This window comes from Gymnogyps californianus, chromosome 1, assembly GCF_018139145.2.
Source record: "Gymnogyps californianus isolate 813 chromosome 1, ASM1813914v2, whole genome shotgun sequence".
Lineage (NCBI taxonomy): Eukaryota > Metazoa > Chordata > Aves > Accipitriformes > Cathartidae > Gymnogyps > Gymnogyps californianus.
The window spans coordinates 202,401,662-202,416,928 of record NC_059471.1 but is presented as its reverse complement, the minus strand read 5'-3'; the positions used below and the strand labels follow the sequence as shown (position 1 = coordinate 202,416,928).

The following is a 15,267-nucleotide window of genomic DNA, read 5'->3' as shown; positions in this document are numbered from 1 at the left end:
TTGGCTAGGGTCAGTGTTCTGTATTGCCAAACTGAAAACCCAGGTTTGGATGAGTCTGGCTCTACCTTCTGTGCCAAAGAACGTATTTATTGCTGACCCCATTCTTGCTCTTCTGCCTGTCTGATTGTGCATGTGAGACACACACAATCTATAAAAAAGTCTAGAGGACACCGTTAATGTTCACTGGTGCTCTATTGAAACTCCACTCAGGGTAAGGGCACACTGTGCAAAAGTCTGCACAAACAAATGTTAAAAAAGTGTCTTAGGTACTTTGCGATCTAAAATGACAGCAGTGGGCAAAGCCGGAAAACAGGGGGAGAGATTACCACATACCAGGAAGTTTTTAGGACAGTAATACACTTACTTGTTCCCTTTTCTCCTTGAGCATTTGCAGGAGACAAGTGCCAAGGTAGGAGCAGAGCGGAAATCCGTGACATACGATTTGACACGTTACATGGATTTCATATGCTTACGTATTCTTTAGAGCTCCTCCAGTCTGGGACAAAGACTCATATTCTGGTTTTTTGAACCAGCAAGCCAGAGAAGTACTTGTTGAAAGTGAACAATTGAAATTTTTGTTTATACATAGCTGAATTATTTTTTAATTCCAATTTTTATTTTATTCTTTTACTTAAAATCAGATTTTTAAACTAAAATGATTTCTGTTAAAAATTGAACTTTTTCTCTTTGCAAAATAATGAAAAATCCCATATAAACCTTGTAGAACAAGGGGTTTGCCCCAAATCTTCTTTTTGCTTTTTGCAAACTGCTTTGATGGTTGACAAACACTGGCATTTTCCAATAGAAAAAAGTTTTGCTGAAAAATTCCCAGCAAGTTTCTATTTATGTATTATATACACTTTTTGAAAATGTACTACATCTGAAAAAAAATCAATGAAACCATTTTTAGTTATTCAGATTCTTGTGGATATATGGGATATGTCCATGCTATTTTGAACCATTTCCATAAACTGTTCTAAGAATGGAGCTAACTATCTGTCAATCATTGAGTTATAGAAGTCTGATACAAGTCTTCAATACTTTTTTCTGTAGATCCTCTTCTCCTTCAGAGCCTTACCTCTGTCTTTTCCCTTCACCTATCCCCTGCAGTATTAAGCCTCTACAAGACAGCGGGCTCCTTAGGGCATGACCCTGTTGTGCTTTAATTGACCATGAATGTCATGCGTGTATAATTTGATGCTTTGCAGTTTTGTGTTCTGCTCCCTTTGGGCAGTTATGAAAAAGACAGATGGAGGCAGAAGTGCGCAACTCTGACTCAATGTATTTGTCCAGGTGTAACTTTATTCTTTAGCTGAATTCCTTCCACGTTGCATAAGTACAAGGGTCACCAGATTCCAAGTGTAAAGTAGCCAACAAGAGCCTGACATTGTTCTTGTTGCTGCCAATGGCAGAAATTCCTCTCTTTTTCTAGCAATAAGGTTTGACCCAGTTAGAAGTAAATAGAATAGTTACAAAGTAGCCCAGTTTGGCATTTAGCTTCTGTGTTACCCAAGCCCTAGAAGAACCCAGTGCAATTGCTGTTGACAGTAGCACCCCTTGCTGCTAGGGGCAGAATTTCCTTCCCACTGAATCCCACACCGATATTTTTCTCACCTGCTGGATATTAGAGGGATGCCATTTTGTTACGTACCTTTATATTGTCAATAAGGTGCCCCCATCAATACCTGCAAAATTGCTAGCTCTACCAGAACAATAATTTCATACAAAATGAGGATAGCAAAGAAGGTTGTATTCAGCACAGGTGGTGAAAAGGCATGTCCAGAAATCATGGGTAATAGCATGGAGATGTGCAGTAGATATACATAAAGTGGTTCCTTTTTGACCTGCTTTGAAAATCTGTATATATTTAGCAAGTGTCAATTGTGATGCAGCCTTAGGCTGCCGATAGCCTGTCACATGAAAGGGGCCATGAGTACGTGTAGCAGCATGCTGAATGCATGACTGGGCCTGTCAGTTTGGGGCTGATGACATTACTGAACAAGTTCAACCTGTTTATGGTTTCTTAGCACCCCAGATTATAATTATTCCTCATTATTTTGCACATTTGTCATATCTTTGGGTCTTGTCCAGGGAACCTTTGTGCTAGGCCACATATAAACACACAGACAAGCACATTTCCTCTCTCCGAGATTTTTTCATCCGATCATTTTAGCCCTGGATTTGCTTTTGTTGCTGGTACCAGCGGGAACTCTGGAGTGCTCCGCCGGCTTTTCCAGTGGCTCTGAAGTCCAGAGACACAAATCCCTGCAGTGTCATGCTGAGCTGGGGCTCACGCAATTGATGGTCTCTTTCTTCCTTCCTCAGCTAAGGATTGTCCTTGCATATTCGTCCTGCACAGCACCCGGGCTCTCTTCCATTTTGACAACTGCCTGGGGACCTATGCTGTGCAAGAGGCCTTCATGTTCAGAAACTCACCAGGGGTGGACTCTGGCTGTAGTTTGCTGCAATAGCCCTTCTTCTGTCATGAAGCTGTAACACTCCAGTCCATGTCTGATGAGGTGTATTGGAAGGTAGATCTGGAGAAGAAACTTTTAAGGGTGTCTTTTTATGGCAGCTGAATGCTCTGTCTTGCATGTAAGTGTGAGGATTCGCAAGGATGAAGGATACACAGCGCTACAGACCCCAGATGTAACCCTTTTTTGTTGTCAAATTTAGCTTGCTTTTTCCTTCAGAAAACTGAGGTAAAAGGAAACATAAAAGAAGCCATGCAAGAAAATGAAATGCTGCTATCATGAGGCTATCGCTAGTTTCTGCTGGCAGCTGTATGGATTTCTACTGCTGTTACTCTGCCCTAGCACATTACACATACTCTTTGTCTTACCGGTTGCAAAAGGCATTTTTGTGACATCCAGTGTTCATCACATCTACGTCGTACCATGTGCAATTGAAGGCTACGTGTAACAAGAAGCTGGGCAAGGAATTTGGACTCTGAAAGCCAGAATTATGTTTGTACCTACTGAGAGATTTGTGCTGCATTCATGGACAGACAAGCCATTTCATTTCTTCATTTATAAAGTGAATGTAGCTGTGGGTGACATATGCCACTGACTTCGCTGATATTTTCAGAACGCTAAGGTCCTTCACTGACCTGTGCCATGTCAGCAGGAAGAAAAGATAAACAAGTAGGTGCGTTATTGTTAATGCACAATAGGAAGTCAGTTTATTGTGAGTTACACTGCCTAAGTGTTCAGAGGCAATAGTTCAGACATTAGAAAATTATTTTTAAAAGGATAATATTAAAATGGATCCTTCCTTATCTGTTGTTTGAGACATTCCAAGTGGCAAATAGGAAAGTTGAGGGAGGGAGCAAGGCAGGAGGAGACAAGATGCATTTCTAATATTCAGTTAGAATGTAAGTTGAAGTGACCACAGAGATGACCATTGTATCCTGGTAAACGGAGGCTAAATCTTATACCTTTAGAGGAAATAATAGAATGATTTTACTGACAAGGTGATGCTTCTTCTTGAACTTCATTCACTTTTTGTCTTTTACTAAGCCTTTATAAACCAGCTGATCTGGAAGAAACTGTATGAATGCAGGCACGGCTTCCCCAGGCACATGAGCACACATGCACACCCCCCCACCCCCTAGCTCAGATCCAGATCCCTGGAGCTTGTCTGTATTCTCAGCTTAAAAATAACAGAATATAAGCAGCAGCCTGAACATTGTCTTCAGAAGCACAGTTGTTTCTATGGCTTTCATGAAGGATCATTCCCATACCTTGCCCGTAGCACCCTTTGCCAAAAAGGAATGCTCCAGGCATTTTACAGTCTTTTTTGGAAGCTGAAGGTGTTGCTGGAACAGCACTCCAGCTCTCTGTGTGATCCCAGCACCAGGACTGCTCATCAGCAGCAGCCTCTGTGTCTCTATTCCCTTTACCAGAGTTCATCCAAACGGTGATTCAGTTAATAATTACACAAGTCCATCTTTGCTGGGAGCCCGCTGATAGAAAGCACTGTACGTGCCCCCGGGGGGGTGCCCACTGGGATCCTTAAACAAGAATGGAAGGAAACTAAGGCAAAACAATAGGATGAGTAAAGGTGATGTATTTCTGCTGTGTGCAGCCCTGCTTTTTAAATCTAACTGTATACACATATATTAAAAAATCATGACATTTTACAATTTTATGTATAGAAAATTCTTGGAATTCAGTCTCTAGCATTATCAGTTCCTGTTTTCAGTCACATAGCCTCTCACTAGATGCTTCACTGAGGTTTTGTTCAGACCTACCGAGCCCTGGTGTAGCACCAAGCACAGACCAAGCACTCCCCAGCCTCCTGCACCTTCACAAGCCCCACTTGTCTCACCTTTGGTCAGGTGTCAGAAATGACACTGCCCACCCTGCTTGCTTGACCTTGTTTATCTTTTCTGGCAAATGTTTATTTTCAGTTGGGCAGTGGCAGAAAAGGGTTTTTGGTCATGTTGTTAATTTTTTTAGTTACAGTGCTTCTGGGCTGATTTGGGAAAATGTTCTCTTCCTCATTCAGCCCCGCTCCAGCTGCCTGTCTCATGAATAGATGATCTGTTGAGACAAATATCTTACCAGATTTTCTCTGCATCCACACTCTCCCTTTTCAAAACTCATCTATTTTGCTACTCTATCCATCTGCATTGTTTGATTGAAAACTTATTTTCAATAGGGTAATTAGGTATTTGAAGTTTTTCCTTAGTGGGAATGAATCATGCCAGAGTACTCAGAGACACCAGTCCACCAAGAGATCGCAGATAAAATGAATCACGTTCCTGTTGCAAGTATCTGAAAGTGATGAAGAAAAAAATCATTTAGAGGCCATGCAGAACATTAAATAAGGATACACAGTGTTGTAACAGTTGTGGGTCATTTCTACATACAAGGTAGCAGGAAGTTTGCATAGAAAATCCTCCTGTCTGTGTGCAGTTTTGTATGTTAGCTGCTTGTCTGTGTACACAGAATGCATCCATGTGTCTGCATCTGTGTTTCTGTTGAGTTTGCAGAGTTATTCTTTGCCTACAGTAGTGAGTGGAGTCAGGCACTGCTCTTTATGTTTTTTACACTTTATTTCTTTGAATTTGATTTTAAATTTCCACTTACACCTTTCAAGAAGGAATAGCAAATTGTTCTATAAAACAAACATAACAGAAAAAAATGATTAGTTATATACAGGTAAAAGACGTTTTTTCAAAGAGATGGTAAGTAAAGTTTTTTGACAATACCTACATGACCAAGGAGGTTAAATTCCACTTTCAAAATTGACATGATATTTGGGACATTTTTCCAATTGAGTGCCAGTTGAAAGGCATTGAGGTATTTCAGAAGATGTGATCCAGAACCCTAAGCTGTCTCTTCTGCAATGGAAATGCTCTTTATGATTTTGGTTGCAGATTGCAGAGATGTTGCCAGTGAAGCTGCATTTCCTTCATAAACTTAAATTGTCCTGACGCATTTTGTTTGCATTTTTTTAAAAGGCTGGGATGCCGTCATGGATTGGAAAGATGTCTTATCAGGAGGAGAAAAACAAAGGATGGGCATGGCTCGAATGTTTTACCATAAGTAAGCATTTTGATTTGTTGTTTAAGTAGCATCTGAAGATGAGGAAGAGTTTTGCAGGTTTGCTGTAATAGTTTGAGTAGTAGACTATAATCTCCATGCAATATGCAAGACTGCTAGACAGTTGCATAGGACCGCAGACCTTGTCGTTTATTCATACAAGCTCTGCTTTTAGTTTGGGCAATGCTTCTTACTTAAGCTTTGCTTTTGGCAACATCCATATGTTCCTTTCTTTAACATCTTGGGCACAAACATCTTCTCTGCATCTGTCCTACAAATATTGCAGAAGTCTGATGGACTGTTGCAGAGGCTATGGGAGTTTGAAAGCCAAGCACACAAAGGCAGCCCAGTCCATACAGAGCAGTGGACAGAAAGTTTCTGAGTTAGCTGTAGCTACTGCATGACTTGATGACAGGACAGAATAATACTGGGTCGACCTAGAACATAGAAGTTAGATCACTGTGTGCTCAGATGGACCAGGAAATAAAACCCATTTTTTCTGGAAGCTGGCTTTGCACCTGAATAATGCATGGAAACTTTATGTTATTGCTAGCTAGTTCCAGCCACAGATGAGAGACAACTGTCTGGCAGAAATAGCTCTCTCCTTTCTGTTGTTCTTTCAATTAAACATCGTACATGGGAACACTGTCCAAAACATAGAAGAGTAATGTTCTTTATCTACTTTTGAAAGGCCGAAATATGCATTGCTGGACGAATGCACGAGTGCTGTAAGCATTGATGTTGAAGGAAAGATATTCCAAGCTGCAAAAGCTGCTGGGATATCCCTGCTTTCTATAACACACAGACCTTCTCTTTGGTAAGTATGTTCAGGGATTTATCACGGTCCTTGCTTTTAGCTTTCTGACAGGCAGTGGATTGGCCTTTATTCTTCATACTAGGGCAGTTGTTTAATCAATATCTACTGCACTTTCTTGCCTACAATAATAGCGATGTAAATGCATTTAGCATTGATTTTTTTCATTCTTTGACACGTATTTATTCCTCCCTCTTATTTTTTTAAATGTGTTTCAGTTATTAACTATTAATAGCAACATGCAGGTATCTAAGAGGCAATTAATTAGTCCACCACACCGCAGCCACAACAGATATCACCAGATTATTCTGTAAGGGTGACAAGATACATGAGCTGTCCTGGGGGAGTTTACCAGTGCTTGGGAGAAGATGGGAAACATGGCAAGTGGTTAAACTACTCTTTGTTCTTCCATAGGAATAATACATCTGGTGTTTTAACTTCAGTTGTGTCCTCTATCTGCAGGGTTTGTGAGCTTTCAAAATTTGATTGTCTATTAAAAAAAGAAATATTGGAATTCTGAGAAACCTCATTCTAGTGAGGGAGTACTTAGTGTGGAAGAGTCCCTCAAAAGAAAAAAATGTAGTTACTGAATATATAAAACAACCAACTACTTTAAAGGGCAAAAGGAGATCAAGAAGGTGTAAGCTGACATTAGCAGAGACTATTTGTTCTGAACTCCTTGATCTCTACTGTCAGATTGTTTGGTTTTTTTAAACTGATGACAAAAAATCCATTAGCAGTCTGTTGCCTCAAAGGAAAGAAATTGTATCCGTGTCTGCTTCTCTGAAAAAGAATGGTTTCCCCAGCATTCCTCCTTCCTCTGTGTAGACGGTGACAGTGGAAATGGCTTTTGTTCGATTAGGACCTAAATGTTAAGAAAAAGTGGGTATTCTAATAAGAAAGAAATGTCACGTAGACATTTGTTTTTAAAATAATTTAAATTACACTTAAAAAGAAAAGTAGTCTTTAAATTTTTTAAAGTTTGGCATTATTTTAAAACCACTGCTCAAGAAAACAGGTATTTGAGAGCATCTCACCTATAAATAATGACGATGCAGAGGGAAGTTACGCAAAAGGACTTGTGAGATAGATCTTTTGAGTTCAGTTTCCTACCGACATTTCTTGTTTCCTAGTACTAGTGCTATTCAGGAAGGTTTGGGATTGTTCTTGTAACCTCCACAGTATTACTGAAATTATCAGAAATCTGGTGATTTGTGGGGTTCTGGAGAAGTAAATGGAAGTGCTGAGTATTTAGAAATAAGCATCAAATGTCTTTAACTTGGGTATGCTTCCACAGGGACTGCACTGCATAGACAAAAACTGGGTTCACATGCTGTTTTGTCCTCCTCAAAATTATACCGGGAAATATTTGCTCTTTTAATCAACATATTGGCTACTTTCCTAGACCACAAATATTGGACGTCTCCATCAGCTATCTTAGTTTCCTGATTTTTATGTTTTTTGGTGGGGGAAAAATAGAGGGATAGGTTAAGCATTTGGTGTCACAAAGAATAATATGCAAGAAGTGGTGAATATAAGCCTGGAGTTGAATCTCTTTTAAGTCCCATGTCATAAGCTATTGAGTTTATTAAACTGTCACATTCCCTGGGTGGGATTTATAATCACTGTTTCATGATGCGTCTCATCTTCTGTAATTTATAGTGATAAATTACACAGTCATACCGGCAGCTCTGAGGGAACTCTCTGCTCTTCCTCTTGCACCTCCTGATAAATGTCTTGTCAGGTCTCGACAAACTCCACATGTACACCTTTGAATATTTTTGGTGCACACACCCTCATACTCACTGAAAGATCTGTGACTCCAACACAGACTTTTTAATTTTGTCCCCTTGCAAACAAAACCATGTTTTAGGACCATGATTATGTTTCTTTAGCCAACCTTATAAGATGCAGAGGAACAAACTGAGGTGTAAGTTGAACAAACTAGAGTTTTATCCGTAGCATCAGGTGCACCGTGCCTGCCTGAATGTATTTTCTGCTAAGGAGGTAAAACGTCTCTCAGAAAGTGAGGTAAATAAAATAAACTGGGACTAGCATTCCTGGGGGAGAAGGGATCCTTTGCTGCTGCTGCTGTTAAAGCTCCTGGAGAAAAAGGAGTCCGGTGGAGTTGCAGTGACGGCAACTGTAGCCACAGACAATGTTTCTGAGAGGGAGGCAGAAAGAGGGAGGCCACCACCTTGGCCAGGGACAGCAGATGAAGAGGGGACCCTCCACAGCCTTGCTGCCCACTCCTACCAGCATCAGTGCAGGTGAGCGCCTCGGCGAGCCCGGCCGTGTGGGCTGCTTGAGGCAATGACTGCCCCAGCCGGGGAGCCCACAGTGGTGCCGATAGCTTACAGCTGGCACCTTGCTGCTGGATTTCACTAGATGGCCTAGGGAGGTCCTGGTGACAGGCTTTGAAATACCCAAATCCCTTACAAAAGAGTGTCCTGGGATTATGAGTCACTGAAAAAAAGTCTTACCCAGTGATCCAAAACTGGACAACTCTCAGCTTCCTGAGAGGCACCACTGAAAAGAGACACAGACATCCAAATTTGCGTGCAAAAATGAACCATCTGTTCCCTGAGCCATTACTAATGTTTTAATTCCTACTGCAGGAAGTACCACACTCACTTGCTGCAGTTTGATGGACAAGGTGGCTGGCGTTTTGAGCAGTTGGACACCGCTATCCGTTTATCACTGAGTGAGGAAAAACAGAGACTGGAATCCCAACTTGCAGGAATTCCTAAAATGCAGCAGAGACTGAATGAACTGTGTAAAATCTTGGGAGAAGACTCAGTGCTTAAAACAATGGACAAAGAAGAATAAATAATTTATGTTTTATGTTTTTAAAAGTATTTTTTTAGTTAAAAGCATTACAAATTCAGCCATTATCCTTTGCATGCATTGTGATAGAGGCTTAGAGCATAGAGAAACACAGCCAGCAGAAAATAATGCTCTAAATGCTATGTAAGACTTTAGCGTTTTAGTGTTAAGGAAGACAGTGGTTGAACTGTGAAAAGAAAATAAGCAAGTGCACAAAGTATAAGATTAGTCATTGCAGCTTATGTTAATTCCTAGTGAAAGCCCGATTCACTGCAAAGAACTACCAACGCACTTAGGTTTTGTAGGTGAATTTTTGCCTGAAACTTGGCCTGCAGAATGTGCTCTTGTACCAGGTCACTGTGCGTATGATATGCCTGCTACGCAGAGCAAACCTGGCATGAAACTCAGGCATGGAGCACGGCAGAGGCAGCATCTGGGTGAGTATGCAGATGCATGCGAAAATCTCATTTGGGTATAAGAAACATTCTTTCAGCCCATGTAAAACCAAACTCCTGTTCTACTACTGAATCGCATACACGCCTTTACCTGCATTTCGATAGGAAATAGCGTAGTAGGCTGACCAGAAGACAACTGTCCGAGCAACCCACTGCCCTCGCGACAGAGAAGCAGGGATAGAGCTAAATATGTAATATACTTGTGCTGTACTTTATGCCATTATGTATAGCTTCAGAGGCTCTTTGCTCTTCATGATATGTCGGTTCCTTTGGGGGATTATTTATGTCCCCTGTTTAGTAGCCTCTGGGGCAGGATGGAGCACTGGGCCTGGCATCAAGTGACTTAGTTTTTGCTTGACTAAGTCATTCATCTGCTCCATGGGTCTGATCCAGCCGGTGTCCATCTCTGACCCAGTTCCTCCGTTGGTAAAATCACAATATAGACGCTTGTTTGTTCGATGAGACACTTTGTGACATGAAGGACTGTAGGAGAGGAAAATGTCAGTTTCTAACAATACACTGAATTCTCAGGCATGGCTGTCCTGCCAATTAAAATGCTCAGCACTTACAAAGGTCTGTGAAAAGTTAGAGCATTTTGTAACCACTAATTAATATGCCTGCCATATTTTGGTAGAGTGGCTGAACACTGCCCTCCCCATGGGTAAACACACCAGTTAACAGCTTTGCTTTCAGATGCACTCACTGATTGTCCCATCTGCTTTTCAGTTCAGTAGGAACCTGGTCCCCGGTCAGTCAGAAGGTGCTTTAAACAGAAACCCCTAAGACAGTGCTGGCCTGAGTGCCTTGCCAGAGGCAAAAGCTGGTGAATTAGAAATAAAGGTGTGAATGGATTTAAGAGCTCCTGACCTGCTCTCTCTGAATGCAAGTGCCTGGCAAATGGGCAGCTTGGGAATGAAGATCAGGAGGGGTAAGAGGCTTTGCAGATGGATAAATGAGCCTTAGCCGAGATGTAGCAAGCCTGAAGTTTGTTGGTTCTTTTTTTTCCTAGAAGTGTGATTCCTTAGAAGATTTCTGTCTGGTGTGCTTAGTCTGAGAGGAGCAATGCATAAGCTGTTAAGAACTGGTAAGAGAGGAGAAATATTTTGGGGGTGTTTGCTGAGCTGGGAACGTTTGAGCACCCTGAAGTTAATTTAAACTGTTTCCTTTTTCTGATCGCTTCAAGAACAAGGGGACAGTGAATTAACTCCATCTGCCAAATCCCAGTCCAGTGCACTAACCCATCTTCCTTCTCACTGTGTGCTCGTCTTGCTGCTTGGTATGGCACTTGCACCAGAAAATGGAATAAGTCTGCTCCCTGTCCTGTTCCTCCAGAGTCTGTGGCTTGAGTGTAACCCTGTAACTTGTCCTGGTGACAACAGTTTGTTCCTCTCATTAGTTTTCTCTGTAGAGTCCCCTGGGACATCTCACTGACACAGAAAGGAATGCTCTTGGGAACCTTTGAAAGAGATGAGAAATTAAGGTTCAAGATAATATGTTGTGTTGTAAAGTGCAGACTGGAGGTCACTGCTGTGGTGGATGACATGTGCATGCATTTTAATTTGCAAGTGTCTCTGCTTGTCCCTCTCCCTGAAGGCTAGCTTTCCTCCTTCTCATCTTCAAAGAAAATTTCAGAACTGCTAAGGAAAAAAAGAAGTCAGCCAAGAATCTGTTCTCGGTGAGCATAAATGAGATGACTGATGATTTTAAAGGCTTGCACATTTCTGAGTTATGTTTCTTTAAGATGGTGATGAATCAGGTATGCATCATATGCATGCCCTTGTCCCAGCTGCAGCCAAAGCAGCCACAAAGCCACCTTTCCGCAAGCCTCTCCCAAGGCAGGAGCTGAGGTGGAGGAAGGGGTGTTAGTGTTCCCCACCCCTCCTTTAAGCACTTTACCATGTGGCTGGGAGCTAAACCAGGGTTGTCCAGGCCCTGAATGAGGAGGACACTGAAAAGTGCTGAACAATTGGCCCAATTCGGCACAGCTCCAGGTATGGCCCTGCACGCTCCCAGCCTCCCACCAAAGCTCTGCCATGGCGCTTGACTTGTTGGGAGCCATTATGGGCAAGTGCAGCGCCTGAAATCTGCTGTACCACCTTGCAGATATCGAAGCTGGCCATCCCTCATGGCACAACAGAAACACATCTTCTGAGGAAACCGCGTTTAGAAGAAAAAAGTTTGTTTGCTGTTTTTTTAAATGAGATTATGCATAAAACATACAAAAGATACGTACATTACCGATGAAATTTTAATGAAAACTGAAATTGCACCAGGATCAATGTAATAGTATTTTCCTTGAAGTTTGATATATATTTCTTGGATCCAGTAATAGACTTAACCATTCGCATTCAGTAATATAGCGTAAAATATCCTAGCATCTCACTCAGCTATTGACATTCTTGTAGGCATGACAAGAACATTAGAGGCTAGTATGAGAAGAAACCCTTCTCTAAATAGGAACTTTCTGAGTAATACTGAGCCAGTTTTAGAAGGATTTTCTGTACTGGTGGCTTAATTATTTTTAAAGTTAGTTTTGTGGCTGGAAGAGAAGCTGCCCTGGAGATTTTCTCTGCAAACTTTCTGAGTTGTTCCAAGGGCTAATTGAGACAGGAGTCTCTGGTTCTGTTTCTGGAGCGTTTCACCTCTGGTGTAATACAGGGCATAAGCCAGCTCACTTTGTGCTGCTTTGGACCCAGATGGGAAAGCAAGAGCGGAGGTGCACACTCCCTGCTCAGGGAATAGCTCAGGGAGACGGTGTTCTGGAGCCGAGGCACAGGGAGCACTGGGCCCTTGCAGTGCGAGAGGGTCAGAGCAGGGCAGGATGCCTCGGTGGAATCCTTTTTCGTGGTGCAGTGAGAGCTGCTCATCAATGTCCATTCTTTTTCTGGCATTCAGGAGCTGTGACTCCCCGGGAGGCCAAGGAAGTGACTATTTGGCCTTCCTTCTGCTTGTCGTATCTAGCTGGAGCTAGCCAGATCCAGCTCGTTGTGTCATGGCATCTATGCATTCACGGCTGGATACTGCAAAGTGCTCAATGCACCTAGCCTCCTGTGGGCATCCCCTCAGCCCCCAGGGCTCCGGGCAGACTGGACTTGCCTGGGTCTACATCCTAGAGGAGTACAGGTGCTGAGCAAAATTCATACCAGTCTCAGGCATGGAGTAACTGTACAATAAAAATATGAATTATCCACATCAGTTCATTCAGATTATGCTGGGATTTTTTGCAAGAATCTTCAGAATGGGAGGACACATTTTTTTGTGCATGGGATTTCAGTATTTTAACCTAGGAGGAGTTTGTTTTTCACTTAGTTTTGGGACCAGACTCATTCCTGGTTTAGACTTGGAAGCCCTCCTTCTACAGGGGTAGAAAACCCTACATATCTTTTACAGGTGTTTTTTGAAACCAGGAGGATTTTTATTTGACTGAGGAATGAAGGACTGGGTATTCAATGGGATATTTTAGGGAAAATTGCAATAAAAATTATATCCTAAAGCAAATGAACACATCTACAGTCCCCTCAATATGGCTGAATTATGATAATGCATGTCAAAGTCAAGTTTATGAGCCTGTGATCAGAGATTTCAATCATATATAGAATGAAATCCCCCTACTGAGCTGTTCATGAAGCTTAAGAGAACTGAACTGCTAATCGAATGTGTCTTTTGTTTTGTTTATGTTTGATATTAATGCCTTTTAAGAGCAGACAATTTATAAAGCAATAAATGATGCTTTACAGTTGTAATTTATTCCAACCTCAAATAAAACATGTTGCATTTACTTTGAGTTTACAGTGTTCCTTATGAATCATTCACAAAGCAGTCAGGACCTGCCTGTGTGTGCTCTGGGAGCCCTTTCCCATCCCTCTGTGATGGGGTAGGAAAGCTTGGGGTGGATGTTGCGTGTTTGCAAGTTAAAACAAGTGTTTCATTCCTAGATCAGGCTGGCGTCAAAGGCTGCTGTGAGGTTTCTCATGTCTCCTGCCCATCCACTTCAGCGTGGACCTGATGCATGACAGGAAGGTGGCAAGAGCTGCCGCCACTTGCTGGGGAGTCCTGCGGGGAGGCTGGGCCCCGAGCAATGTGCCAGAGGACAGTGTCAGTGGTGCAACATCAGGTGGCCTCAGCACCATCACTCCCAAAGGTTGTTGTTATGGTCTTTGTAAGATAAAATTATGCATAAAGCATCAATGTCACAAATATTACAAGCAAGTGCCCATGTTGGCCTAGAAAAGGAGAGGAGTTTTTTCTTAGGGATTAAGATAAAAAATACAGTCTCTTTAGCCCTTCAGACTACCAGGAGTATGAGGACATCAATTGACTCCTTAGCACCCAGAGCTGGCTTGTGTCTAACCCCTTCCCAGCTGCGTGGCAGGGGATGGTGAGGTACTGTGTGGTGGTACGGGACCTGGACTATGCAGCTGAGGAGCCCATGGCGATGGTGGTCACTTGAGAACTAGATCCTTATGGGTGACTGAAGGCCTGTCCCCCATGCCTCACTTCCAGCTACTGCACCCACTCAGAGGGAGAGCACTGACAGAGAGCAAAGTCCAGGACACGAGCCATGAGAAATGCATTTTTGGGGGCCTCTGGGGGGCTGTAGGACCACACTGGGGCTCATGCATCAGACCAGGAGGAGACAGGCTATGTTGTAGTGGGGGAGGTGAGCTGAGAGCTGAGAGGTTGCACTTGAGTTTCACTTTTTTTGGTAAGACATGCTTTGGTGTCTGCTCTTCGGAGAGCATTCCTGCTTTCTGATCAGGCCACCAGAGGACTGGTGCCATGTGTTCGCTGTGAAGTGCTGGAGCCCTGAGCCTCTGCCCAAGGGTTAAGCATTCCCAGAAGAGATGGGACAGCAAGGCTCGTATCACGGGAGCAAAAAGGACTCAGGAAATATTCAGAGCAGAGGTGTTCAAAGACTTCCCACAGGTGAAATTTTCTAGTAAGTGGGGAATATCTGGAAGAACACCTTAGGCTGTCTCTCTATGGCCTTATTTCTGATGATGGCTCATTCTGCAGCCCCTGCTTTGTATTTTTTAAATTAGTGTCTTCAACCTCATGTAAGTGGGACCATCTATGAGACGGTAACAGTGACCTATTAAAAGTACTGCACCCACCCAGCGCAAGTTTGATGTGTATGAACAATCTGGTTTTAAACAGGCAATTTAAAAAGGGAGAAAGACATTGGGATGGTGGCTGATGCAGGCTGAGGAGCCAGCTAGGTCCTGGGGCTGAGCCCCTGGTGAGAAACCAGGCTGGGATGAGGTCTGGGAAAAACCAGTCCACAAGAGCCCATGGGAGGAGCCAGGTGTTGGAAAAAGGGAATAATGAAACCTGTCTTGGACATAAAATAATTATGCAATAGCACATTACTTTTCTTCTGTTGTCATTAAACATACAGAGACAAGCTGGCCCTGACACAGCATTTGTAGGATAACACAACAAGAGAAACAAAAATGTTCATTTATTGATCAATTTTAGCATGCCAATTGTCATAAAAGTTATTTAGATTGAAATGTCTTTGAAAGAGAGTTTGTATTTGTTGTGTTTTAGAGCTGCCTTTCAAATAGATCAGATTCATAATGCTTTTCATAAAGATTTAGGTCTTTGGGAAGTGGAAATTATT

At 42.4% G+C, this 15,267-nt stretch overlaps 1 protein-coding gene across 1 annotated transcript in view; it reads left to right on the top strand.

Annotated features, from left to right (window-relative positions):
- ABCD2 (ATP binding cassette subfamily D member 2) overlaps positions 1 to 13,423 on the top strand; it is a 48,775-nt gene extending 35,352 nt beyond the window's left edge. Inside the window, exons 8-10 of the mRNA XM_050907154.1 lie at positions 5,468 to 5,552; positions 6,241 to 6,366; positions 8,982 to 13,423. Coding sequence (XP_050763111.1) covers positions 5,468 to 5,552; positions 6,241 to 6,366; positions 8,982 to 9,192 — 422 coding nt within the window. The 3' untranslated portion in view covers positions 9,193 to 13,423. The remainder of the gene's footprint in view (positions 1 to 5,467; positions 5,553 to 6,240; positions 6,367 to 8,981) is intronic.
- Positions 13,424 to 15,267: the final 1,844 nt, after the last annotated feature.